The sequence below is a fragment of the Aulonocara stuartgranti genome (assembly GCF_965226115.1).
Source record: "Aulonocara stuartgranti genome assembly, chromosome: 11".
NCBI lineage: Eukaryota > Metazoa > Chordata > Actinopteri > Cichliformes > Cichlidae > Aulonocara > Aulonocara stuartgranti.
In genome coordinates, this window is record NC_138947.1 from 1,537,004 (window position 1) to 1,563,168 (window position 26,165).

General features: G+C 44.6%; 1 protein-coding gene across 1 annotated transcript in view; it reads right to left on the minus strand.

The window, feature by feature from the left end:
• Positions 1 to 26,165, minus strand: part of cpne4a (copine IVa) — a 95,489-nt gene that overhangs the window by 38,700 nt on the left and 30,624 nt on the right. The window contains exons 3-7 of the mRNA XM_082552736.1: positions 21,866 to 22,045; positions 16,822 to 16,893; positions 12,232 to 12,306; positions 9,980 to 10,063; positions 8,565 to 8,654 (exon numbers count right to left, since the gene is read on the minus strand). Of these exons, the coding sequence (XP_082408862.1) occupies positions 8,565 to 8,654; positions 9,980 to 10,063; positions 12,232 to 12,306; positions 16,822 to 16,893; positions 21,866 to 22,045 (501 nt within the window). The remainder of the gene's footprint in view (positions 1 to 8,564; positions 8,655 to 9,979; positions 10,064 to 12,231; positions 12,307 to 16,821; positions 16,894 to 21,865; positions 22,046 to 26,165) is intronic.

A 26,165-nucleotide genomic window follows, 5' to 3' on the forward strand; every position in this document is an offset into this window, starting at 1 on the left:
TCCTGCTCGCTCGCTCCTTTCTCATCCTGCTGATCTTAAATGTTTTCGTCCTGAGTTTGCAGATAACTCATCTTTAGTATTTCTTCTTTCTTCAGCATTTTGGATCATTTTCTGCTGCTTTGTTGTAAAATCACTCATTCTTTCTAGGTGTGTCAAATATCTTCACATCTGTACTAAAATAAAACTGTGGCGTGGGTGTGGTCTCTGGCCGGCTGCAGAGGAGGGGTGACGCAGCGAGCTCCCGGGGCGGCGCAGGGGCGGGGTGAACAGGTGTGCTGGGAAGTGAACGTGACTCTTTATATGTTCACAGTGACAGTCGGAGGGGAGTGTCTGTGTCCCACTGTAAAGAAGTGCTGTCACCACGTCCGTGCACCTACGCGATGCTATCGAGCCTTCGGCTCAGATGCTGCTGAGCATTTTTCAACGCGATTTGAACAACTTGTGTCCAGTCCCTCTGAGTCGTCCTCCGTAGACGGATTACTCTCTCATCTGGACTCTGTTGTTGCACCTCTAAGACTCAGGCAGTGTAAACCCAAGGCCAGTCCTTGGCTAACCGATTTTACTCGAGCCATTAGATGTGAAAGGCGATGGAAAAAGGACAGGCTCTACATCTCTCTGGAAGCTCTTAAGGCGAGCTGGAAAGCTTACCAGAGGGCAGCAAAGACCGCCAAAAACTCAAAACTATTTTTCACAACTTATTGCTGTTAATTCACACAACCCTCGTGTTTTGTATAATACCATAAATTCTGTACTGAACGCAGAGGATCGTGTTCTTTTGCAGTCTTCTGAGGTTATGTGTGATAAGTTTCTTAATTTCTTTGTGGATAAGGTTGCCGGTTTGAGACCCTCCACTTTATCTTTTGTTGACCCGGCTGAGATGTTCCCTGTTTAAATTTGCTTATTGCTTTCCAACCAATTGTTCTACCTGAACTTGAGAAGCTTGTGTTAACTGCTAACCCGTGTGGTTCTCCGAATGATGTTGCTCATCCCCGTTTTCTGAAAGAGGTGTTTCCTACTTTTGGACCACATATTCTGAACCTAATTAATACCAGCCTCTTGTCAGGTCAAGTACCAAGCGAGTTTAAGCATGCAGTTATTCACCCCTAACTTAAGAAGCCAGGCTCAGATATTTCAGTTCAGTCAAACTGTAGACCCATCTCTAAACTTCCTTTTCTGAGTAAGATCTTGGAAAAGGTTGTTCACACTCAGCTGATGGATTATCTAAACAACTCTCAGATGTTTGAAGTTTTTCAGTCCGACTTTAGGCCGTTTCATAGCACAGAGACAGCTCTCATAAAGGTTATGAACGATATCCTGGTAACGACGGCCTGTGGTAAACACGTAGTGCTTATACTACCAGATATGACTGCTGCATTCGACACAGTGGATCACGACCTGCTGATCTCTCGTTTACAGCATTGTGTGGGCATTTCTGGCTTGGCACTCCTGTGGATAAAATCATATCTGTCAAACAGGAGCTTCTGTGTTAAGTTGGGCTCGTCATCGTCCTCTGTGGCCCCTCTGCCGTGGGGTGTCCCACAGGGATCTATTCTTGGGCCATTACTGTTTTCATCTCCTGCCACTGGGTGCGATCTTTCGTAAACACAAAGTTTCATTTCATCTATATGCTGATGATTGCCAGCTTTATTTTCCTTTCAGTCGTTCTGATAGCTCCACAATTAGACTCCTGCTTGATTGCCTTAGTGATGTTAAGTCATGGATGCTCTAAACTTTTTAAATTTTAATGAACGTAAAACGGAAGCAATTCTGTTCGGCCCGAATCGTTCCTCTGATATCCCTGATGTTGACCTTGCTGCTCTGACCCCTCACCTGAACAGCTCGATTACCAATCTTGGGTTAAAAACCGACTCTGCACTTACCTTTGATGGCCACGTGAATGCGGTGGTGAAATCGTCATTCTATCAACTCAGGCGTCTGTCGAAGGTCAAACCTTTTCTTTCAAGGCGTGACTTGGAGACTGTTATCCACGCTTTTATAACCTCACGCTTGGATTATTGTAACTCCCTTTTAACAGGGGTTGGACCGGGCACTCTGACACGCCTGCAACTAGTCCAGAAATGCTGCGGCACGGTTTTTATCTGGTAGAAGGACATTTGAGCACATTACTCTGGTCCTGGCCTCCCTGCACTGGCTTCCAATTGAATTTAGGATTCATTTTAAAGTTCTTTTATTGGTTTTTAAATCTTTCAATGGTCTGGCACCTGCGTATCTGTCTGATTTGCTGAAGCCCTATGTCCCCACTCGTTCGCTCCGGTCAGCTGAGCAGCTGTTGCTCTCAGTCCCCAAATCACGGCTGAAACTGAGAGGAGAGCAAGCGTTCTCTATCGTGGGTCCTAAGCTTTGGAATAATCTTCCTCTTCACATTAGGCGATCGACATCAGTGCTGGTTTTTAAATCCAGATTGAAAACGCATTTTTATTCACTGGCTTTTGACTCAGTGGTTGACTGACTTGTATTTTATTGTTTTTGCTATGTTTATTATTTTATCGTATTTATTATTCTTATGGGATCTATTATGTTTCTATTGTTCACCACTTTGGTCGGCCTTGTGTGTTTTTAAAGTGCTATATAAATAAACTATGATGATGATGATGATGTGTCTTGTTTGTGTGTAAAGGGTCCAACTTCACAAAAACGTTTTTAACATTAAGTTAGGGGGGAAGTGCCGGGGATTCCCATGATGCACTTCTTCTTCACTCACTGTGTATTAGCAGACCTCTCTGCATTGAATCATATCTGTTATTAACCTCTGTCTCTCTTCCACAGCATGTCTTTATCCTGTCTTCCTTCTCTCACGTCAACCAATCACAGCAGATGGCCCCGCCCCTCCCTGAGCCTGGTTCTGCTGGAGGTTTCTTCCTGTTAAAAGGGAGTTTTTCCTTCCCACTGTCGCCAAAGTGCTGCTCATAGGGGGTCATGTGATTGTTGGGTTTTTCTCTGTATGTACTATTGTAGGGTCGACCTTACAATGTAAAGCACCTTGAGGCGACTGTTGTTGTGATTTGGCGCTGTGTAAATAAAGTTGAATTGAATTGAAGTTAGGACTCATGATGTTATAATACAGGGTATAAGTTATTGTGCAGCTATAAAGACTTTACCTTGCCTAATGAACAGCACTGTGCAAGAATCGTGAGCCAAGTCTCACTTCTCTATCTGTTGTAAGAAAAATGAACAGCAGGTGCAGCGATTTAATGAAACCTGTTTGTACAATTCTAACAACCTTCATCTATCTATGCTTCCACAGACGGTGTGTTTGGATCATTGTCATGGTGAAAAATGAAGCTGCTGTCAATCAGATGTTTCCAGATGTTACTGCATCTGGTGGCTCAACACCTGACTATTCTTTTCAGCATCTGTAATTCTATGAATTTTGATAAGATCTCTAATGCTACTGGCGAATGAGACGTGTCACGAGACATGAAGTGCTTAAGTAGAGTATCTTGATGCATGCTCAGCTGACTGCATGCTTCCCTAACCTTATAAAAAGTTCATTCAGTGGTGCAAATGTGCTGTTCATAAGGTTGGAAACCTGCAGCCAGCTGAGCCTGAAACATTTCTCCCACTGAAACGTCCAGATGAACAGAATCAACCTTTTGGGACTTAAGTAGATCAGAGAAGCACTATATAAGAATTGGTCCATTTACCATACATACTGATGATGATTTGAACCAAGAATGCCTTTCCTCCCACTTCTCTTCACTAAGAATGGCTTCCTGACAGGCGCTCTTCCTCTGAGAACATTTCTGATGGGTGAACAGTGAACAGCAGATGAATCTCCTCAGTCCTGTGTGAGGTCTTTGCTGAATTTTTCACATTTTTTAAGAACATAAACGTTAGATGTTGTTCCTATTATCTAGATAGTTTTTAGCCCTCCCACGCCCCCCTTTGCCACATTTTCAGCTAACAGAAATCTGGGAATCACCCTGTTGGTGCAAAAACTCTGTGTGGGCGTCACAGTGGTGAACCGCTGCCTGTGATACGTCGCCCAGCCGACGACTGCTCTTCTGTCTTTTGGCTAAAGGCACTAAAATGTAATTAGCAGGAAGTTAGCTAGTGCGGCCAGTCTCTGCATCGTACCAGCTCGGGTGGATTTTCACTGCAGCTGTAAACAGATAATTACAACACTGAGCTTTATCCAGGTGTTTGGAGCTATGAGACACAGGGCTGTTCATGTAACAGAAACCTCCCCCATATCTGTGTTCACCTCACAGGAAAAATAAAACATTAATATCAGAGCAGCATTTTAATTTGAAAGGTTTTCTCCTCGATGACGGATGTTTAGGCGCAGTAACTGGGCCTCGGCGCTAAATGAGCTTTTAGAAGCAGCAGGTTTTCAGCCTGAAGCAGAACAACATGAAGCAAACAGCCTGCTTCAGTCTGCTAAAGCTGCCGATGACGGTTATTAATCACCTTTATTTGTCTCCCTTCAGGAACCCATTAAATGATATCCAGCAGCTATAAGCCTGCCTCTGTCTGACCCCATTTAATAAAGTCCATCTCTATTCGTCTCTGTGCAGCTTTAACCTGACAGCCGCACAGGCTCTGATGAAAATGGCTTCAGGTAACGATAACAAACCTCCACTCGGACGGGATTCATGTCTGCAGGTGAATTTTAATATTACCTGCCTGTTTGCTGATCTCAAGAGTTATTCTCAGCTCCTCCCCAGCTGTAAGGATTACACCTGAGAGTACTTCCTGTTTTTCAGTGCACTGGCTCCTCCTCCTGTTTCTCATTAATAGCAGATTGTGTTATCAGTGTTTGGGCATCGTAGCAGTTTTTCTTGATCAATCTGAGAACAGTGCGATCGCTTTTATTTTGAAAGTCTTGCTGGAGGATCGCAGCTCAGTTCTAACAAGTAAAGACACAAACAGCCTGCCTGCTGCCCCTCGGTAAGCTTCCAGAATTCGCCCACTAAGAAGAAAGCAGGGTTTTAGTGAGGGAGGTCTTAAACGTGGCTGTGATTTATGCAGTCAGTGAAATCCCCGTGTGCGTGGAGTAGATCAGATTTAAAGTCAACGTTTCCATTTTATCTGCTAAGCTTTTTAAAAGTGTTTTGCCATAATTTGACCCTCGGCGCTTCGTCTGTATTAGCTGGCTCTTTTTTCTTACTTTGAAATCTTTTTTTTATAAATTCCTGCATTTTCTAAACTGCAGTTTGCTGAACTTTAATTTGAATCAGAAGAGGTAACAGAAATGTGGAGGTAAGTCATAGTGGCTGTGAGTGCACGTCATGCTTTTAATGTGAAACAGTCAGAAAGAAAACAATGTTTTGTTGTAAAAGTAAACCGGTTCTCCTCCCGGCTGAACCAGCCGGAGGCCAGCGGGCAGCAGGAGCTGATTAAACCGCCAGCTGTGAAATTAGTGGGTAGCCCGCTGTACCACCTGAGCCGGCTCCCTCCTCCTGTCTTAACTTTACCATCAACATGTCCAACAGTAATTTCCAACGGCGCAGTTGTAATATTTGCTTACGTGTGATTGACACCTTAAGGAAACATCTCGCTGATTAAAAAGGCTCTGGTTTGTAATTCTGTGTCATCCATGTAACTCACTCCTCCACCGTCCCACCGCTGCAGGCGCCTCTCCAAAAACTGTGTGTGAAGTGTGACGGCTGTGGGAGGTTTAGCAGAGACGGAACAACCGCACGCAAGATTGCTGGACTGGAGGGAGGAAATATTCAGGGGGAAACTTATTTAAAGTTGTTCACTTATCAGAAAACACTTGGGATTATAATGTCATAAATTAGCAGAAACTGTATCTATTCTTTGCTTTGTATCTCGTTCCAGCTCCAACATTCAAATGGAGATACCCGGACCTCGTCTCCTCACAGTTATCATCTCTCCAGCAGGGCCCGGGTCTCCTCTCAGGAGCTGCTGAACATGCCTGAAACATCTCCTTCCTCCTGGAAACACCTCACTCAGACCCTGAAGCACGTGAAAGGGCTCCTTTCTACGTGGAAGAGCAGCAGCTCTACTCTGAGATCCTCGTGAAATTAAAGAAATTAGAACCACAAACTGTAAACTTTGGAATTACACCGTATTACAAAAAGGTTTCTATTAAAACACATTTATATTTTCTGCAGGGAGTAAGCTGGAACTGGAAGCACAGGCTGCCCTCTGATCACAGGAGCCCTCCCCCAGTCTGCAGCAATCTAAAATTCATCATTTCCTTGGATCCATTTCCCCTCGGGACATCCCGCTGTCCTGCTGCTGATCATTTCACTGGAGGTGGCTGACCTCCTCAAACCTCATCTCTGTGCTGCTGACAGGGGTCCAGCCTCTGGCCCCCGTGACTGATTGAAGGAAATTCGGGTCAAAAATGGTGGATAGTGAATAGAGGGCAGGAAGAGCGATGATGGATGTGTTCCTCTGGAGTCACTCGGCTCTGTCAGGTAAAAACCTCCCGTCTCTGGGACAAACGGAGCCGTAGTTTCAGGTTACAAGCAACAGAAAAGATGCAGGAGACTCGGTGAAGCAGTCGATGCAAAGTTAGTTTGGAAATGTGCAAAAATTCCAGCAGTCAATAAAACTCGAATAAACAAAGAATGAAAAGTTTTGTTTCCCTGCTGACTGAAGTTTGACCTGCTGCTGCAGCCAATCAGACGTCTGCATTTAGACTGGAGCCACAACATCCATCGACTGACACAAGAGACAGCAGACTGTGTGCACTTGCAACCTGTGAGGACATGACGAGCGTGCACAGGGTCGCAGCACAGGGACGAACTCAGCAGTGGAAGTAAAAGCAGCTCTGACTGCAGCCACATGGAGACATTTATAAAAATAGGTTTTTGTCCTTTCATCAGCTGTCAGAAGATCAAAGTCTGGCTTTATGATGAAACATCTCCCAGGACTCTTTGCTCCATGTGTAGTCTCGACGTCGGGTCCAGACAAACGACGAGAAGGAAAAATCACTCAGTGATAACTGTCTGTTATCCTGTCTGTGTGGGCTGTATCCCAGGATCCGTCCTCGGAGGCGGAGCTTCCATCATCTCGCCTGCGCCTCATTCAATCAGCAGGACGGTTTATAAACCAGCACTTCCTTCCAGTCCTCCCCAGTTCGTCCTGCTGCCTTTGGCGTTCCACCGGATTCACCTCCTGCTGTGTTCACTCTTTGGCGCTGCTTCAGTTTGCTTTCTCCTCTACAGTCTGCCCAATGATCAGCTCGATTACCTGCCTGCCCTCCTGCCTGTCATATCATGCCCTCGGGGGAACAGGACCTCCACATCTCAACGTGTTATCTCCCCACATACGACACTCTCATGGACGCCTCCCTCAGATCAAGACTGTCTAAACCTGCCAAGTTTCCGTTCTGTCGCTCTCTTTGTGCCTCCCCGTGATTAATCAGTTCCTGGCCTTGATCTCCCACGGTCCCCTGCCCTGTGTCGCTTCTACTCGTGTAAATTCTTGTGTTAACCTTGAATCTAATTTCTGTGAATAAATTCTTGTAAATAGTTCATCGTGTGTTTGAGCAGTGGCTGCTACCTCCGTGCAGAGGCTGATAATCGGCGTCTGTCTTGTGTCAGTGACGGATTTAATGCGACATGACCATCAAACAGCAGCCGCTTTCTGAAACATCGGATATGTATCAAATTCAGCACCACATACCAAAGTGACCCAGGTTGGATTTGAAAATATCGGATTTGTGCCGTTCACCCTGTCATAGCACGATCGGATAGATCCGAGGGCCCGGTGGCGCCAGTGTCCGGCAGCCTCGCCTCTGTCAGTGCGCCCCAGGGTGGCTGTGGCTACAATGTAGCTGCCATCACCAGTGTGTGAATGTGTGTGTGGATGGGTGGATGACAGGATGTGTAAAGCACTTTGGGGTCCTTAGGGACTAGTACAGCGCTATATAAATACAGGCCATTTAGATGTGTCGCAGAGGGTCAGAAAAGTCGGATTTGCAGTGTGAACGTAGCCTTCTCCATCTATCTGTCCATCCTGCCTTAAGGGAATTGTTGCTGTTCAGCACTGATGTGTCAGTTTCCGTCTCGCAGTGTGATGTGTGATCATAGTTGGATGAAATCCTACAATCCTCCTTGACTTCCTCGGAGGTTCAATTTTTTCTTTGTCTATATGAAAGTGCAGGTGAGCCAAAAATCATCAATAAGCTTCTTTTTGTGACGGTCAGAGGCCTGAAGAGAATCCAGCTCGCTCAACACTAATTAGCATCAATTTGCCTCATTTTATAGACTTTACATATAACTGTTAAAACTTCAAAGGACAGATTGTTACTTTGTTTGTGGTCAGGGTCATGACCTTTGGTTTGCTTGCAGAGCGGATGAACAGCAGAGCGTCTAATGACTTTGATGTTTCTCCAAATCGAGTTCAGTTTCAGCAAAATGTGCAAAAACTGTTGGTTTTAACACCGTTTAACTGTCAGTGAAAGGTCTCTGGAAATGATGTTCACAGGTTTCTGTGTTCTGCTTGTTCCTGAGTGGGTTCCTCCCACAGCCCAGTGGCTGTGAGGAATAAGGAGCTGTGGGAATGTGTGTGTGGTGGACTGTGATCTTTAGTCAAAGTGTGCGTGCGTGCGTGTGTGTGAGTACCTGCAGTTTGCGTTCATGGTCTCCGCTGCAGAGCGAGTTGAGGGAAACTTTGAAGGTTTTCCACACAGGATTGAGATTATTCATGACGGTCTGAGAGAGACAAACACAGAGCAAGGTCAGGTCTAAAAACAGCTCGCGCTGCGTCTCAGCGGAGCGCTGCGTCCTGCTGCGTCCTGCTGCGTCCTAAACGGTGTAAACCTGCAGCAGCTCTGAGGAGAACCGCTGGCTGAAAGGAGTCATCCTCGCTTTTCCAGCCTGGTGTGTTTCCTGGAAGTGTGTGTTGTGTTAATTAAAATGATGCTTTAACACATTTTTCTTCCATCTTTGGCTCATTTAAGTCTGCCTGGATTTCATTTACTCACAGGTGTAAGAGAAACGCTCTCCTCGTGTTTCCATGCCACTAAGAGCGATAAGGTCAGAGACTTCCTTAAATGTGCAAACCGACAGCTGACTGCAAGAAAGAAACTTTTTGGTACTGAGGGCTTGCTCCAAACTGATTGGTGGAAACACTCCCTGCCCAGCAGCTGGCCAATCAGCAGCTTTTATGGGGCCACTGGTTATGTCGAACCCTGCTCTCCAGCTTTATAATAACCACGCAGGGTGAAGCAGCTGGGAGCTGGAAGCAGCTGTCAACTTGTTGCATGACCTTCTACGATCATGTGATGGAAGCACAGCCTCCATCCAGGGAAACTTGTTGCCTGACAGCGGCCTGCTTTTTTCACACTGAGCCGCAGGCAAGGAGCTAAATTGGAGACGGGAGGAAGTAATCAGAAAGGATGTCCCTGCTGTCAGCTGGGGAGGACTGTTGCTCTGTGGGACCTGTTGAAAAATCTCAATGTGCTGACGGATGAGAGGAATCCCAGCTGTGCAGCTACAGCTAACGACTCAGCAGCTTACATATATATAAACAAAACTGCATTGACTGAGAGCTTTAATGCTCTCAGAAGCAAGTTTCTCTCTTTCGAGTATATGTTGTCTTTTCCAACTCTCCGTCCGCCTGAATCCCACCGAGGGAGGTGGAGAGTGCAAAGCTTGCATGACCCAAAGAGACACAGCAGACACACAGAAGGCTGAAAATCAGATCAACACAATGAGTCAGCCAAGAAATACCTCTGGGGGAACATTCACCTACCAGGTCACCAAAGTCCATCTAAGCAAAGTCGTAGAAACAAGTTAAAGTTGAACTCACTGTTCACATGAAGAACCATGAACCAGATTACAAAACATGACTTTTATGACACCAAAACTAACCACGAAGCATTATTATTATTAATAATAGTAAACAAGTGGACTGCTGTATTCCACTGTTTTTGATAGGATGATGTGTTGAATCCAGTTTGAATAATTCAGCCTTTAATGTTAACGGTGGTGTTTGTGTGAGTGGAGGACGCGAGTGTGTCGATGTGTGTTTGTACCTCCGTTCTGTAGACGAGCTGCAGCGTGGCGTCATCGTTCAGTCTGTGGATCTCCAGGAACGGATCCGATTTACTGAAGAAGTCCTAAAAGTACAAACGCAGAGTTCACTGCAAACACCAGAGACACAGTCGGGACATCCAGTCTGATCATGTTCATACTGGCTTTACATGCAGCGCCCCCTGGTGTTTGTCCACAGTCTGTTTCCAAACCAGCACAGACTGGATATAAAAGATGGACGTAGCCACCAGATGGTTTGTGGACATTTTGGATCCTTGAGTTTAGAGTTGTTGCTGTCACATGTTGGTTTATTGGAGCTAAAATGAGCACGAGGCTAACAATATCAGCTAACCATAGCTAGCTTAGTCAGCAAGCTGAATCCACGGTCATGGATCGGAAAGCTAAAGCTGCACATTATCTGTGTAATGTGATTACATTAACATGCTCCAGGGCACAACAACATTCAGACGTCTCAGTGTCGGGACCCATCTGTCAGGCAAAGAGGCCACGCCCACAATAATAAACAGGTAAGTTATAAAAACCTGGTTTGGTTTCAGTGAAGTTTTAATAAGTTTTTGTGATATTAGACGTTTTTGGTTCCTGTTTTCACTTCTTAGCTGTTGTTCTAGTGATGAGGTTCAGTTTTACCAATATCATTCTGATCAGTAGTGTTAGTGATAGATTGTGTTGTGATTTTCTGGTTATTCTGGTGTTTCTGTGTTTTCTGCCTCTGTCGTTGTGTTTGGTGTGCAGCTGTCTCTGCTTTACTTTGATAGTTGGCTGATGTCCTGTTTTGGATTGGACTTCCTGTATGTAATTATATTGATTATTTTCCCCTGTTCAAAAAAAAAGAAATCACATTATGAATGTTTAAAGGTTTAAATAATCGTAATAATTAAAACTCCTTTGTCTGTTTTCCTCTGCGGAGTTTCTGTCTTCTGGATTTTTACTGACGTCTCCAGACTTGGATCAGTTTTTAAATGCGTCTTGTTTCTTTTCTTTGTTTTTAGTTTGCTTTAACATGAAACGTTTTAAAATCTGCTGACAGAGGTGATTGTGTTGCGTTATGAACGTAACCACTGAGTAATGCTTTCATTCAGTAAGTACAGAAAGCGTCAGCGACTCTCAGGCTTGTGATGTTTACCCTGTCGCTGTGATCATTACTTCACTGATGCTGTGGTTACACTCTGTGGCGTGGGTTTCAGAGCCCGCCACGCCTGAGACTCCTGCAGTGACTGATGACTCCCACTCATGTTCACGGTGGCTGTTTGAATGTTAGCCCTGTGAGCTCTGAGTACTGTAACCCCACACAATGCTATCAGGATGTGTCATTTCTCATTAATGCAAAACACTGATACATGCATCAAAAACTATTTATGTTTTTTACTTTTCATCATTTAACCTAAACTAAAAAGGTCTTCCTGTGACCGTGTGGTGTATGGGGCAGACGCACTATAACTACTTAGAGTACACTTAGCTTTCCAAAGTTCTGTTTGTTGTTGTATTTATATTATGTACTTTGAAACGCTGCAGCTGAGCTGGTGCAGATGTTCTGCAAACTGCTGAAAAAGAAGCCAATACCTGCAGTTCCTCTAACATCCACCAGAGGCTCCAGCAGTGAGTCCGTCCCCATACTCCCCCATGTTTAAAAATTGCAGCAGAAGTAAACTTTATGGAGACTTTCCCCATTTATAACAGTTCGCAGAGAGTGGTGAGGTCCTCCAACTTGATAATTCAGTCACTTTAATAGGAAGGTTTCCGCAGGTGGAGCCTCATCCAATCCTAGGATTACTTAAACTGGACATAATGTGTCCTGCAGGAGGCTTTTAATGTATTTATCTTACAAACATTATAATTCTTAAATCCTAAAATTTTGTATTTTGGAGTTGAATCTTATTCAGTGGTTTTATTTTTTAGTTATTTTGCACTAATTAGCGAAGCATCTGTGCGTTGCATCAATAAATAAATAAGCAGCTTGCTAATCAAGCTAACTAGCATTAGACGATAAATTCGCATGTCACTGAGGTAACGTCTGACATAAAAAAACATAAACTAAACAGAGCCGCAGCCCAAACACTGCCCATGCCCTTCTTACCTTATTATAGAATTTAATTAAAATTCTATTTACAAAAAAAATCAACCAAACAAACAAACAAAAGAATTGAAAAGTGACATTTATTAAATTGTTGGACAAAATAAAGAGAAAGACATTCAGGAGGTAAGTGGGGGGTCCTGGTCCAGGTGCAGTTTTTACCTTATCATCCAGCTTCCTGGCGCTGAAGGAGAGCTCAATGTAGTCGTCGTTGCCCGTCAGCTCCTCTGCTGTGATCTGAAAGCACATTTTCCCTTTGATAAGAGCCTCATTATGAAGCCAGGGTGCAGCCATCAACTCAACAACAAACTCTGAATATTCAGATCAGACTCTGTGAGATCAAACGAGCCACCCTGCTCTGGGAGCTCCTCCAAAACAATGAGCAACTTTTAGCATCAAAGTCGAGGAAATGTAAAGCAAAAGGCTGAAAGTGCTCAGTCAGGCTAACGGGGAAAGTGCGCGCTGCTGCAGATGAAAACGCAGCACGTGGCGAATCAGAAAAACAACGTTCTGGAGTCTAATGCTTGCAGACACACAGGGAAACCTTTACAGGTTAAAGGTGCGACTTCCAGCATTTCCTGATGCGGGCAGCGTTGTCACTGTCCCGCTGCATAAACCCAGACGAAGTTATAAAAAAGTGTGGCTATACGGCCTGTTGTCATGGTAACGTGATGCTGCCACACCTGGGCGGCAGGTTTAGTGCAGAACAGCAGAAGGTTTCCGATGACAGCCGCTCTGCAGACGCAGCTTCTGCTTCTAAGAAGTGAAGCTAAGTGTACACATGCATTACTGCTAGTGACCAGCAGGGGGCGACTCCAATGACTGCAGCAACGTGTGACTGTATAACAGGCGTAGTAAGCCGTTTTCTCAGGAGTTTCAGTCATTAGTTTCAAATCCTCTTTATGCATAAAGCACCAACAGAGTTTCAGGGTCCGACTTTCTTTTCTTACACAATAATTTCATAGTTTGTGCACCGGAGTGACTCCAGCTCCTCGTTTAGCATACAGCTGATCAGAGGGTGGAGCCATGTGATGTCAGGCTCTCGGGGCTTTGTATTTTTGAATCCTGGTTTCATTGTTGTTTGACTGATGTGGAGTTGTTGAGTTCTGGCTTCCATTTTCAGACCTCTCACCCGTCTGTCCGTGCCTGCCTGTGTGCTACTTCCTGAGGAGTAAACTATGAAGTTTCACAGCTTTCTTTGTGTGAGCTGCTCTGAAACATCCAGTCAGTGATGATGCTGTCTCTGCTTCAGTCACATAAAAAGGCAGTTTGGCACTCATTCCTCTTCCTCTACAGAAAACGGATCATCTGAGCATCGACTGCTTCATCAGACGCTCTCAGGGGAACGGCTGAGATGAGCATAAAGTCTAACCTGGTGGAAGCCGGCACTCGTGCTGCACACAGTCCAGTTCACTGTTATTTATTTAGCAGCAGATCATACCAGCTGTCACCTCGAGGTGCTTTGCACTGTAAGGTGAAGAGAACATAACGTGCTCCAGACCAGGACATGTGTTCAGCATACGTTGCCATGGTGATTTAAAGAGCCGCACGTCCCTGACACTCCATTGCTCTCCAACACAGGTTGAAGGTTACGTTGTCTTTCCTGTTTTCCCATCCTTACCGACCACCTTCTCCACCTCTGCTGTCTTCACCTGTCTGAGCTGCTGCTGCTTTCTCTGCTCTGCTGGGTTTTGTGGATTTGTTCAGTTTTGAATGAGCCAATAAACAGCTCGCCTTCATTTTTACTTGGGCTCATTTCCTGTACTCCACACCAACACTGACATCATGTTCTGGACTGGTTAGTGAAACAGGAAGTGCATATTTTGCATGTCAGGACATAAGACGTCCTTACATGTCTTAGGGCAATAAAAAATAACCAACACATGACACATTGTAACATTTTTTAACAAAAGTTAAGTCAAAATGCAGAAACACTGTGAAAAACTAAGCACAGGCTCCCTGCAGCCAGGCAGAGGGACTTAATAAGTGTTCCTCTGTCAGTGTGAGCTCCTCTGTAAATGTTTGTTGGTCTGAATCATTCGGATGTGTTAACAGTTCCAAGGAGGACAGACTTTAGCGATGATCTCAGAGAAGCAGATGTTGATGCCCGTCCATGTGGGAACGCTTAGAAAGCCAAGTATTTGAAGTTAACGTGCCAGACGTCTGAGGAGTGGACATCACAGCAAATTCACCCCGAGGTCAAAACACACAATGCTCAAAACAAACAGACGTTTTTGCATCTTAGTGGGGACATCGGACATCTACATACTGCTTTCCTTAGTCTGTGTCTCTCTGCTACTTTTAGCAGTTTGTGGAAAATTCTGACGCGAGTGTTGAGCTTCTGCCAGGATAAACAGACGTGAGGAGAGCAGTTTGTCTGAAAGCATCACTACAGTTCCTGAGCAGCTGCACCTCAGCAGCTTCTAGCTGGATAAAGCACGGCGCAGCCCGAGCACAGCCAGCAATGCAGCGTGCAGCGTAAGTCAAATCCAGCTGTAAACATGAAAAAGGCCCAACAACATAATCCCTGCAAAATTCATTAAGACGACATATTACGAGGCAGATAAACAAACAGCTGAGCAAATTGAACCCACAGACTGAAAGCATCACAGCTCATTTCCTGGGCAGGGTGAAATATGTTGTTTGACTAATGAGGAAGAGACGCATTTATAGACCAACATCAGGCTAACAAGGCCTCCAATCAACTGAATAACTCACCAGTCCTGATAAAACCAGAGATCTCAAACCTGATGAACGTTTATCATAAACGTCGGTTTCCTGCTGAATTGCTGACATGTTTACATGGTGACGGATGGCATTCAGACAACAGCTGATCACAGATCACACGTGGAGAGATGTCACATCGCTACACACATGCAAACAACACAAACACACCGTTTATCTTCATGAAAACACAGAGTTCATCTGCAGACGGAAAGAAGAGGAAACAGGGGAAGAGGATAGGAGGGGGAAAAGGAGACAGGACAGAAGGGGACAGGATCAAAAGGAGGGAGGGGCGAAGGAAACGCAACAAAAGCTTTAATTTTCTGTAACTGCAGCTTCTTCCTGCACTGAAATCCCTTTGAAATAAATCCCCATGAAGCATTTCATGTGTGCACAGAGGTGAAGAGGAACATCAGAGGGGGATTTTCCAGCTGTGAATTTGGGGATAAATAAAGGAGCAAATCTGTGTGAGGAGCAGACGCCGGCCGTCCTCGGTCCAGCTGAGAGGATCCCTGCTATCAGAGCTGCGACCAGAACACCAATGAAAATCCCCGTCTGATGGAGGCTTTAATGTCTGGCAGTCACGAAGTGTAAACGGCACAGAAACAAACTTTAAATTCACAGAGAGGAAAGAGCTGACAGAGAAAAACCCCGTGAGAGGAGGAGGAGACGTATGGGCTCAAAATGTGGTCATAAATATTTTGTACTTGTAAATCAGTTTCGTATGTGTGAAAAGAATTTGTGTGTGGACTTAGCCAAAAAAAAAACCCTGCAAGTTACAAGTACGAATTTTGACCCTATTTTTCTTCCTTTCATCTGATTGGTCAATGTCATGTCAATCACAAATGTAACGATCTGCTGGGCTCTGGGTTTTTGCAGCAGCTCTACCTGCACTAGATGCACCTGTAGTTTCTATCTCTGACTTTGTCCTCTACAAGAGTTCGTTTTTTTTGCTGGTTCTTCAAATGTTCAATAAAAACATCTATGCTAATTCATAACGAAGAAAGCTTTGTAATGAAGGCTACGTCCACACGTACCCGGGTATTTTTGAAAACGCAGATTTTTCTATGCGTTTGCACCTTCTGTCCACACGTAAACGGCGTTTTTGGTCACTGAAAACTGAGATTTTTAAAAACTCCGGCCAGGGTGGATATTTTTGAAAACGCAGTTTTTGCGTTTACGTGTGGACGAGAAAAACGGAAAAAAACGCAGCGTCAAAGCTGTGCGCCTTTTTTGACGTCCCACTGTGCGCCACGTTATTGTTTCGGTGAAATGAATTTCTACAATACTGTTAATTCTACTCTCTGCAGTGTTTAAATGCTTACATATACACACAGTTACTGTCCCTCCACACATACGACTCGGTTCTGCTTCTATGCCCCAGCTTTGTTTACTTTTTCCCACCGAGGCTTCTAGACTTCTGATTGGCCAACATTTCTACACGGTTAGGAATCTAGCACCACCTGCTGCTTTGGCATGTTCATAGCAGCGTTTTCCTTCATTTCTGCCTTTATGTGTGGACGGGATTATTTTTTAAAACGAGAACGGAAAATCTCCGTTTTCAAAAATACCCGTGTACGTGTGGACGTAGCCGAAGACTGTCATTTCCAAAACACTGTATTAGTATTAAACACGTAGTCCTGTGACATAAAAATCACCAAACTCGGACGACCACAGACTGTTTTCCTTTGTGGTGATGAAGGAAAACGCTGGGCTGGCATGTAAAAGGGCATTTATTCCCTTCAAAGACCTGCAGTTCAAAAAAGCGCCCCTCCGACAGCCAAACCCATCTGTTCTCTGATTGGATTGTTACATTTGTGATTGACATGACATTGACCAATCAGATGAAAGGAAGAAAAATAGGGTCAAAATTCATACTTGTAACTTGCAGGGTTTTTGGCTAAGTCTACACACAAATCTTTTTTACACAGACAAAACCAATTTACAAGTACAAAGTATTTATGACCACATTTTGAGCCCATAGAGACGCTACAGAAGCAACAGGGAGGAGGAGAGGGCGGGGCTCACCGTGATGATGGCTTTCCCCACCGTGCCTCCAGGTCTGAGCAGAGCTTTGGACAGCTTCCTCTGGGAGATGATCTGTGCGCGCACACACACACACACACACACACACACACACACAGTGTTAATACACACAGCTACTTCTGTACATACATGGTTGGTTTTCAGCAGGAAGCTGTCTGACAAAGAAAATTGTGACATTTCTTGTAAATTAAGACATTTTTGTGGAGTGGACCACCCATAACTTTGTTGTACATATACAATGACAATAAAGGGCTATTCTATTCCATTCTATTCTATTCTATTGTAAATCTGCTGTGGATCATCTGCCACCAGGCTGCTTAGCAGATTAAAGGTCCCACATCTCCCCACTTTAAACGCTACAGGCAGCACGCCCTCCATCAGCACTCAGGACTCTTAAATCCTCGCCCGTCCCTGCAGAGTCACACTTCTTCAGGCTCGCCGTGGTTCCTCCCGCTCGGGTCAAACAGTTTGTTTGTACCGTCACCTGTTGAAGCTCGGGTGGTGACCGAGCTGCTGAGGCTCTGTCACGGACCCGGTTCCGGGGACTCGGGGTCCGTGAGCAGTGTGGACTATAATTATTATCAGTAGTATTATTATTATTTTGTGATGTGTGTGTCTTCTGCACAATGCTGTCATGTCTGTGTTCCACTTATTGCATGTGTAGGCAGGGTGTGTGTGTGTATTTGTGTGTGTCTGCGGGTGTGGCTGTTGGATGGATGACACCTGAAGTCCCTGCCACACACCTGCTGCTGATCAGGGCTCGTCGGGGAGCTTAGGAGAGCGTTGGCGCTCCCACTGACGCGGGATCATTGCGTTACATCCCACATTAGCGTGTGTCAGTGTACGGTAGTGCAGCTCGTGTATGCCCGTGGGGTCAGTGTTGACGGCTGCTTCTGCTGTTTTCCTGCAGGTGGAACCAGAAGGACGGCACGCACAGGGTGTGCAGGAACACGACAGCAGGGAGCACGAGCACTGACGTCGGAGGGGAGCACACGCGGGAGTCTAGGGAGCAACGGGGATTTAATGTGCATCTGTTATTTACCTCACTGTAAAACACACTGTCTTCACTAAAGAGTCCAGCTTCCGGGTCCTTCTTCCCCACATCCCCACATGACATGCTCAGCTGAGGTCTGCTGGTTCTCCGGAGCCTTCAAAACAGGGTCACCAATCCCAGTCCACGAGGGCCGGTGTCCTGCAGGTTTTAGATGTGTGCTGAATCCACCACCGCTGATTTAATGGCTAAATTACCTTCTCAAGATGTTAAGTTCTCCAGAGGCCTGGTAATGAACTAATCGTTTGCTTCAGGTGTGTTGGCCCAGGGTCAGATCTAAGACCTGCAGGGACACCGGCCGTCGTGGACTTTTTTCAATTCTTTTTGAATGTTGTCTTTTGTGTGTCTCACCTGCTCGTTTTTAAAGCTTTGTTCAAGCCTACTCTTCGTGCTGGATCTGATTTTCTTGCAGCTTTTAGGCGATGATCAGTTTTCCTTTTTTCAGGATTTTCCGGGACATGCCAAGCTGTTAACATATTCTTTAATGTGTTTAAATACTGCTCCTGAACCATGTTCCCACTTCAGTTCCAGCATGAAAACCTCTCCTGCTGTTAAAAATCAAACCTGTGCTATCAGCAGGATAAAAAAGAAGCTGTTTTACTTCATTACGGAGTGAAATCTCGCCCCTCTGCCGCCTCGTGTGCCAGAACTGCTTCTTCCAGGCCCGTTAAAAACCTGCGGTGCTCCGTCAGCCATCTGGCTGCTGAACGAGCTGGCAGAACTGACGCTGCTGGCAGAAACAAAGACGATGGTGAGGAGGAGGCTTTTCCTGACTTTCCGCAGTCATCCGAGCTGATTGTTTCATCACCCACTTGGCTCCTTCTCCTCATCATCTTCTTCAGATAAGTGTGTTAAAACTCTTCCAACACATTTTTACTTCCCTGCAGGAAACTGAAAACAGTCGGAAGGAAATCCACAATGAGGCTCAGCTGACAGACTTCCCGACTTCAGTTTTTAATGAGACCAACAGCAGGTGGAAAATCTGTCTGTTCATCGGATTCTTTAGCTCTTAACAAAACACCAAACAACACGTAGATTCCCTTGGACTGCATTATGAGTGGATTTATCTTTTCATTATAGCGCAGACTGAATTTAGGTGATTTTAATAAGAGATGCTGCGTCTGGAGCCCGACTCCAACGTTTTTCTCGAGCTGAAAACTTTGTTTCAGCACAAACTTTGGTAATGACAGCAGATGGCTGCCTGTTGCCACTCTGCTATCTGACTGGCATTTACTCACAGTTGGCAGAACTTCACTTAGAAACAAAGCGAAGCTGCAGTCTCTGTGAGCATTTAGTCAGGCTGAAAACGTCTGCGATCAGGTCGGCGAGCTAATTTCTGTGTTTTCCTTGAGCCACATTTAAAACAGACGTTTCAATGAAACGTGAAATTATTCCTGTTGATTTGATTCGTTTCGTGACACCTGAGCTCACTCCCACAAGCCGTCCCTCAGCAGTCTCAAACAGTAGCTCGTGCCAGGTTAGACTAATCACAAAGTTCAACAGCTCAGACGCCGACACAGACTCCACAGAGTCGAGCAAACAGAAATGACGGCAGGATTTTGTGAGCTGCAAAGTGAACAAGCGAGCTAAGTCCACCACCTGTCAATAATCCTCCAATAACACCAGAAAAAGTTGCCAGATCTGTTGCTAGTCACTTTTTAGAAAAAATGTCGCTCAAAGGGTCTGAAAACTCACTAAATATAGCGACAAAGTTGCTAAGTCGGCAACACTGGAAGACACTCTGAACCACAGACAAATGAGTGGAAGCATTCTGCTTCAAGGCCACCAGGGGGCAAAACCTGTGGTTGAACAAAGACTCCCCGGTCTATGGAAGACAACGGGAAAACGTTCTTGCCTAGACCAGTGTTTCCCACCCTTTTGGAGCCACGGCACATATTTCCCATTAGAAAAATCGCACGGCACACCACCAAACAAAAATGTCACAAAAAGCATATTGATACTTTTCCCAGCGAAACAGGTGTAGTGGAAAGCGCTCGGTTTGTCCCCAGTGTACCTTTTTTGCTTTCTTCTGACCATTACTCATGCTAGAGCCTTCAGGGTCGGCGTTTCACCTAATCAGGTGGAACCAGACAATCTTCCACGGCACACTGGATCATTTCAGTGGTTGGGAAACACTGGTCTAGACCAGATCAGTCAACACCTTCCTGATGAGTTTCGGGGCTCAGTCACTCATTTCAGGTGAATTATCCTGCATATGTAACCTGCTTCCTCACAGCCGCTCACCACATAAGATTTCAGCTCACAAGTGGGTGACGCTCCACTGACTTCATCCATCTATGGCTTGAACATAGACGTCCGTCTGTTGACGATCCTCATTCCAGGTACTAGATCCTTGTTTGGGTAAAAATACGTTCCTTCAACCTTCAGGCAACAACCAGTGAAATAACTGCTGGCAATGTAAATCTCCAGGTTCTCAACTTGGATGCAAACAACTGAAGTGACAGCCAATTAGAGGGAAGGATACTGCTGTGATTGACACATGAGGGTTACCTAGGCCAGCGGTCCCCAACCTTTTTTGCGCCACGGACCAGTTCATGCCCGACAATATTTTCACGGACCGGCCTTTAAGGTGTCGCGGATAAATACAACAAAATAAAACTGGTACCAAAAAATAGAAGATTTATTCATAACACACATGAAAAGACCCAGGAAAACCGAGTTAACGATAAAGACGATAACAAAATAACGCTGGAAACCGATAAAAACCCTGAAAACCAGACATTTCACACCTGAGCCTCAACTCTCGCGGCCTGGTACCAAACGACTCACGGACCGGTACCAGGCCGGGGCCCGGGGGTTGGGGACCGCTGACCTAGGCAACCAGAGCCTGGAATTTCCTCTAGCAACCGATGTACAGAGGGAATGTTGTATATCTGGAATGGGCTTAACTCTGAACACTGACAGATGATGCTTACCCATCAGGCACTGGGCTTTTACAGGCATCCATGTGACGAGCTGTTACACATTCAGTGTTTTGTCTTTTTCTTTGAGCTATTTTTTCTTTTTCCATCCATCTATCAGTGAAGATTATTGGCACCAAACCCCCAAATGTGCACTTAAAAAAAAACTGCTGTAATATTGAGCTTTTTTACATGGGAGACACTTTTGGTGCCTCTAGTGGACACAAGAGGAACTGCAGATTAAGTTCAAACATGAAATTAGAAGTTCAGATTTTCAGGTGTAGTTTGTAGTGAAAACGTTCTGAAAAAAACAGGATTATGATTCTCAGCCTCGTCAGCTGCTGCTCGGTTAGCAAACACACACGTGTGTCATGTGGAGAGGCTGAAAACTCATTTTGTGTCTCAGGCAGACAAATAATGATTTTTATCAAGTCAGATTTTTATAAATGTTGTGAGAGCGTGCATGAACCGGTCATTCTTCAGTGAGCGACACACACACACAAATGTGTTTTATTCCCACTTTATTGTGTCTGCTGCACGCAGGCTGTAATTGAGTCTCTGAAAAGCTGCTGGCTGACAAAAACACGGCAAACAATTAGCTTTTCATCGAGAAAAGAAAAGAAGCCCGAAGAGAAGCTCAGGCTTCTGTTTACCGATGTTTTTCTGAAGTGCTGATCTATTAGCAGAAGCTTTGGAAGTCTGTCGGCGTTACAAACTTCACTGGGAACAAAAAGAGCCGTTCAGACCTTCAGCTGAAGTGAGGCTGATGACTGACAGCTTCCTAATGTTTACCTGTGAAAGCACACACACACACGGCAGGCGTCTTCTGGCAGATCTCAGTCTCGCTCTTCAGTTTCGTGACACTCAGGCTCATTTATTCCTGTTTACTTGTTTTCATTGGCTCTCAGGTATTTGTCAGGTGTGTGGAAAAATAGAAACTTCAGTTTTCATTCAACTGTTTCAGAGAAGTTTCTTAAATGGAAGTAAGATCGTCTGACTGGAGGCTTGAAGTTAAATAAAGACCATAAATAATAAAGAAGGAACTGTGACTCACCTGTCCCAGCGTGCACTCCACCGATCCCAGGAAGATCGCCTCCTTCAGGCCGTTGTGGCTGCTGTTGATGTCGTACAGCTCGAAGCGCAGACGCTGCACCTCTTCAAAATAAAAGTCCAGCGTGAAAACCTTTGAGTAGGTAGGGTTGACGCAGCTGCGGATCACCTCCGTCCGATCCACCTGCAGGACACCAAAGGACGAAATAACGTGAGTTATTGCTCGATGGCTTGCACCTGCACGTCAACTGTAAATACTACATGAACATGAGCGGTATGAAAGCTAATCCAAGGTGCGACTTTTCATTCTTTCATTCCTGTCGTGCACAAATATGTGTGATTATTAATTTTCCAGAGTCATGAGGAGTCATGACTGCATTACATCGGTTTTTTAGAACACTTGCAGGTGCAGCAGAAGCAGCATCGTGTAGAAGTCTGAAGGACTCCAGCAACCATCAAAGGTAAGCGCGTCTTCACAGCGAAAGAGCCACAGATCAGAAGCATGTTCAGGTTCAGACTCTAAATGTTGAGTCCCTCTTTATCGCCCGCGGCGTCTCTGGGAGAAATTTTAGCAAAAACAGCCTGAACTCTGGAGTCATCGTGGCTCAGCATCCAGCCCGTCAGCCTGAGTTTGCAGTCGGAGACGTTGTCTGCTTTCTAAATCAAGTTGAAGGTCATAGTTTTCACACGTTGGGGGAGTCAGAGGGACTAACCTGGGCTAACAGGGAGCATTTCACCCGGTGCAGTCCCACATCACTGCATCTAGTGATGATTTTGAAGGGCAGGCTTTGTTGGCACAGTCTCAGAATTTCTTCTTTTTCTCAATCTTTGTTTTAAACTTTAACATTATTTTATTACTTAATTATTTTTCTGTGTAAATTACATCAATGAAAACTTTTTTTGGTTAAATAAATGTAAACTCAAATGAGGGTTGGTTTTTGTTTTCTTTTTAATGTTTTTATCTAAAAGAGGATAAAGTGAAGCTCACTTCTGTCTGACCTGTGAAAACATCCTGAACTTTTCCGTCAGTAAGTGCTGATGTTATGATGTAGCTGCTAGAAAAGCTTCTCTGTCTCGTAGGAAGTGAAGGCCAGTCTCCAGTACTGCAATCTTCTGCAGGAGGCTGTGGTAGTCATCTGTGGAGAGGGAAGACATCTTGTTGCTAGTTAGCCTAGCGGTTAGCACCTTTCCAGGCTATTGAGGCTGTTTGGTGCCCAGACGCTGTAATCAGGCTTCAGCTGTGTGTAGGCCACAGACACACGGAGCGCTGAGGATAAGGTAACTATAAAAATGTTGCTGTTTCTGTTAAGAACGCTTTAGTCCTAATGATCTATAAGTGTCCAGAAGCTCTCGCAGGTAAGCTCACATGGAAAAAAGGGAAAAAAATCAGCATGAAAATCAATAAAAGAAGCAAAGCATTTAAAGGGCAAAGAGACGAAGCGTCCACACTCACAAAAGGGGGAGGAGCATTTTAGAGGCCTGACTTCAGTTCAGGAGACGAGGCTTTAGGTGATGATGGTCCTGAGTCAGGTGACCCAGTGTTGATGTTTGGATTCTGTGATTTTGTGCTTTTCTGGTGGTTTAGCTTTTTGTATTTTCTGGCTCTGAGTTCTTCAGTGCTTTGTGATTTCTAGTAGTGATGGTGAGATGAAGCCTCATGATGAACTGAAGCTTCCCATCCAACTGGTCGACTCATGGTTCGAAGCATTGTGATGATTCATTTGCTCTACTGCGCCATCAAGTGGACAATTCAAGTGAAACGGGCTCAATGATTATAATGATGTGATGAGTAAACCGCTAAACTGAATAAATAAATTGTTTTTCATGGTTATTTATCCCGAATATTGTCTCAGTATGTCTGATACAAAAGAGAAAGTGGAAACTATCAGTACACAGTTTTTGGGATGATTGTGTAACTGCGTAATCATGCTTATGTACATCTCAATAATGACACAAACTAGTGTGTGGCACTTCAAGTTGAATGAATAAAGGAATTACTATTGTTCATGACACCAATAACTGAACTCTAAATATTAGTTATATTTAATATTATACTAATTTTATATTATATTAATTTAATTAATGTTTGTGTATAATAAATTGGCAGCTTAACACAGGAATGTACATGGAAACAAAAAGGGAGGGAGTTGTGATGTGAATGTGCTTGTGACTTTATAACAGTGCTCATGACACTAGGGTAAAGTTTTCATTTGTTTTTATTCAAAAATAGCAGCTTTTCCACAGTGCTGGGCTTAAGACGGTTCCTCTTTTTTGAGAGGATTTCTCCTGCTTTTGAAAATATCCTCTCACAGGGCACAGATGAAGCAGGGGTTGCAAGAAAAACCACAGCAAGTTTATACAAGTTTGGATAAAGAAATTTGTGTCCAGTACTCCAGTAGCTATGTAACACGTACGTAATCCAATTCCACAACACGATGTGATGGGGAATCAGCTGTGTTTTGCTGCCCATTTTATTTAAAATCTGGCGCGAACCGGTGAACCAGTTCCCGAATCAGTCACGTGGTACGGACTGCCCGCGAGGCCTCGAACGTCACTGCATACGTAATCAACGCAAGCCTCGATACGCGCTTCAGAAAAACGCCCCCGCGATTACCCGACGCGCGATTCGAAGCTTCGACACACAGGACACATCACTAATTTCTAGTTCGTAGGTTTTGTTCCATGTTTAGTGTGTCGTGTCTCTAATGTAGGTTTGGTTCTGTCTTCATGTTTGTTCCGTGTCCCACGCTCAGTCGTGTCTCCATGTCGTAGTTTGTTAGTCTTGTCTCTGTGCTCCCTCTGTTCCTTATGTTCTGTCAATTTCAGTGTCAGCCTCTGGTTTCCTGTTTTATTTTGATAGTTCTGTGTGAGTATATTCAGTTTTAGGTCCTCCTCGTCTCGTTGTGTCAGATTAGTCCCAGCTGTGTTTCCCTCGTGTATTTAAGCGTGTTTGTGTTTTCCTCTGTCTGTTGTCACGTCGTTAACCATCGCACACCATCATGGCTGAGTGTTTCCTTTGTGTTCCCAGTAATTTCCCAATGTTCTGTTCCTGGTTTGTTTTCTAGTTCCCAGTTCAGTTTGTTGTATTCATCGCTCGAGTTTTTCCAGCGATGAAGCTGTTTTGAGTTTCCTCTCTGTGTATGAGTCCTGGGTTTGGGTCCTACATCCTTCCTGCCACACAGCTGAGGGGAGGTGAAGGAGGAGAACGACATGGTGAAACTGTACACGTACAAATGTTAAATGGTCACCGTTTAAAAGAGCTACTTGTGATCTTTAAATCTAAGAGTACATATGATGTGAAGGGCAAGATGGCGGCTTCCACAAACTCTCATCACTTCTATGTATTTTCAATGGACTCAGTCTGTTTTTATCAGCACACATCAATTTGTGGGGAGATGTACGTCCACAGTAATCAGTGTACGAGTACAATATACGTCATTTTTTCTCCTACTGACTCTCCTACACTGTGTGTGTTTGTGTGTGTGTGTGTAAGTAAATTTCCCTGGTAGTTATTCAAAGGATGCAAATATGCCAAAGAACAAATCCCTGATCAGATGGATGCCACTCCTGTGCCATGCCTGCGAGGCCGCGTCCGTTCCAGTAAAATGTTATTAATATAACAGATAAAACTCACAAAGTGATTCACAACAACAACAAGGCTAAAAATATAAACACCGAGTGTTGAACGAGTTTAGCTGCTTTTTAAAAGAGTCCACGGAGCTGAGGTGCAGTTCCAGAGCCTGGGGTGTCGTCAGGCCCCAAAATGTTTGTTTTCTTAGAAAGCACCAATCAAAGCAGAAATACTGTGTGACATCATTCATGAGTCACAATCACCATCATGGATACGCTGGCTTCTGCTGGGATGGTGTTGCTGCAAAGCGCGGTGATGGAAGCGCTCTGCGCTCGCTTCCTGAACCACAACCACGTGTGAAGAGTGCGGAAAACCGAAGCTCGAGCAAAGTCCAGCACGCCGTCACTGTCACTGATGTGCACGCACAGGAAATCATTTTTCAAATCTGAACTTTTACCTTCTCTTTATATTCTTACATGCTGCCATTTTTTCAAACATTTCAAGTTGCTGTACATCAATACAACCGTTACAGCCCAGATTTGAATCATATGTTTGCATTAAGTCCAGAGTAACTACATAAACTGCAATAAAAATTAAAATCGTTTTTGGTTTGTTCTTTTATTTTACACATATTTGTAGTTACAGAAATGTCAGAGGTAGCTGCCTCCACCAGCGTGTGAATGTGAGAGTGAATGAATAGTGGAACTGTACAGCGCTTTGAGGGTCTCAAAAA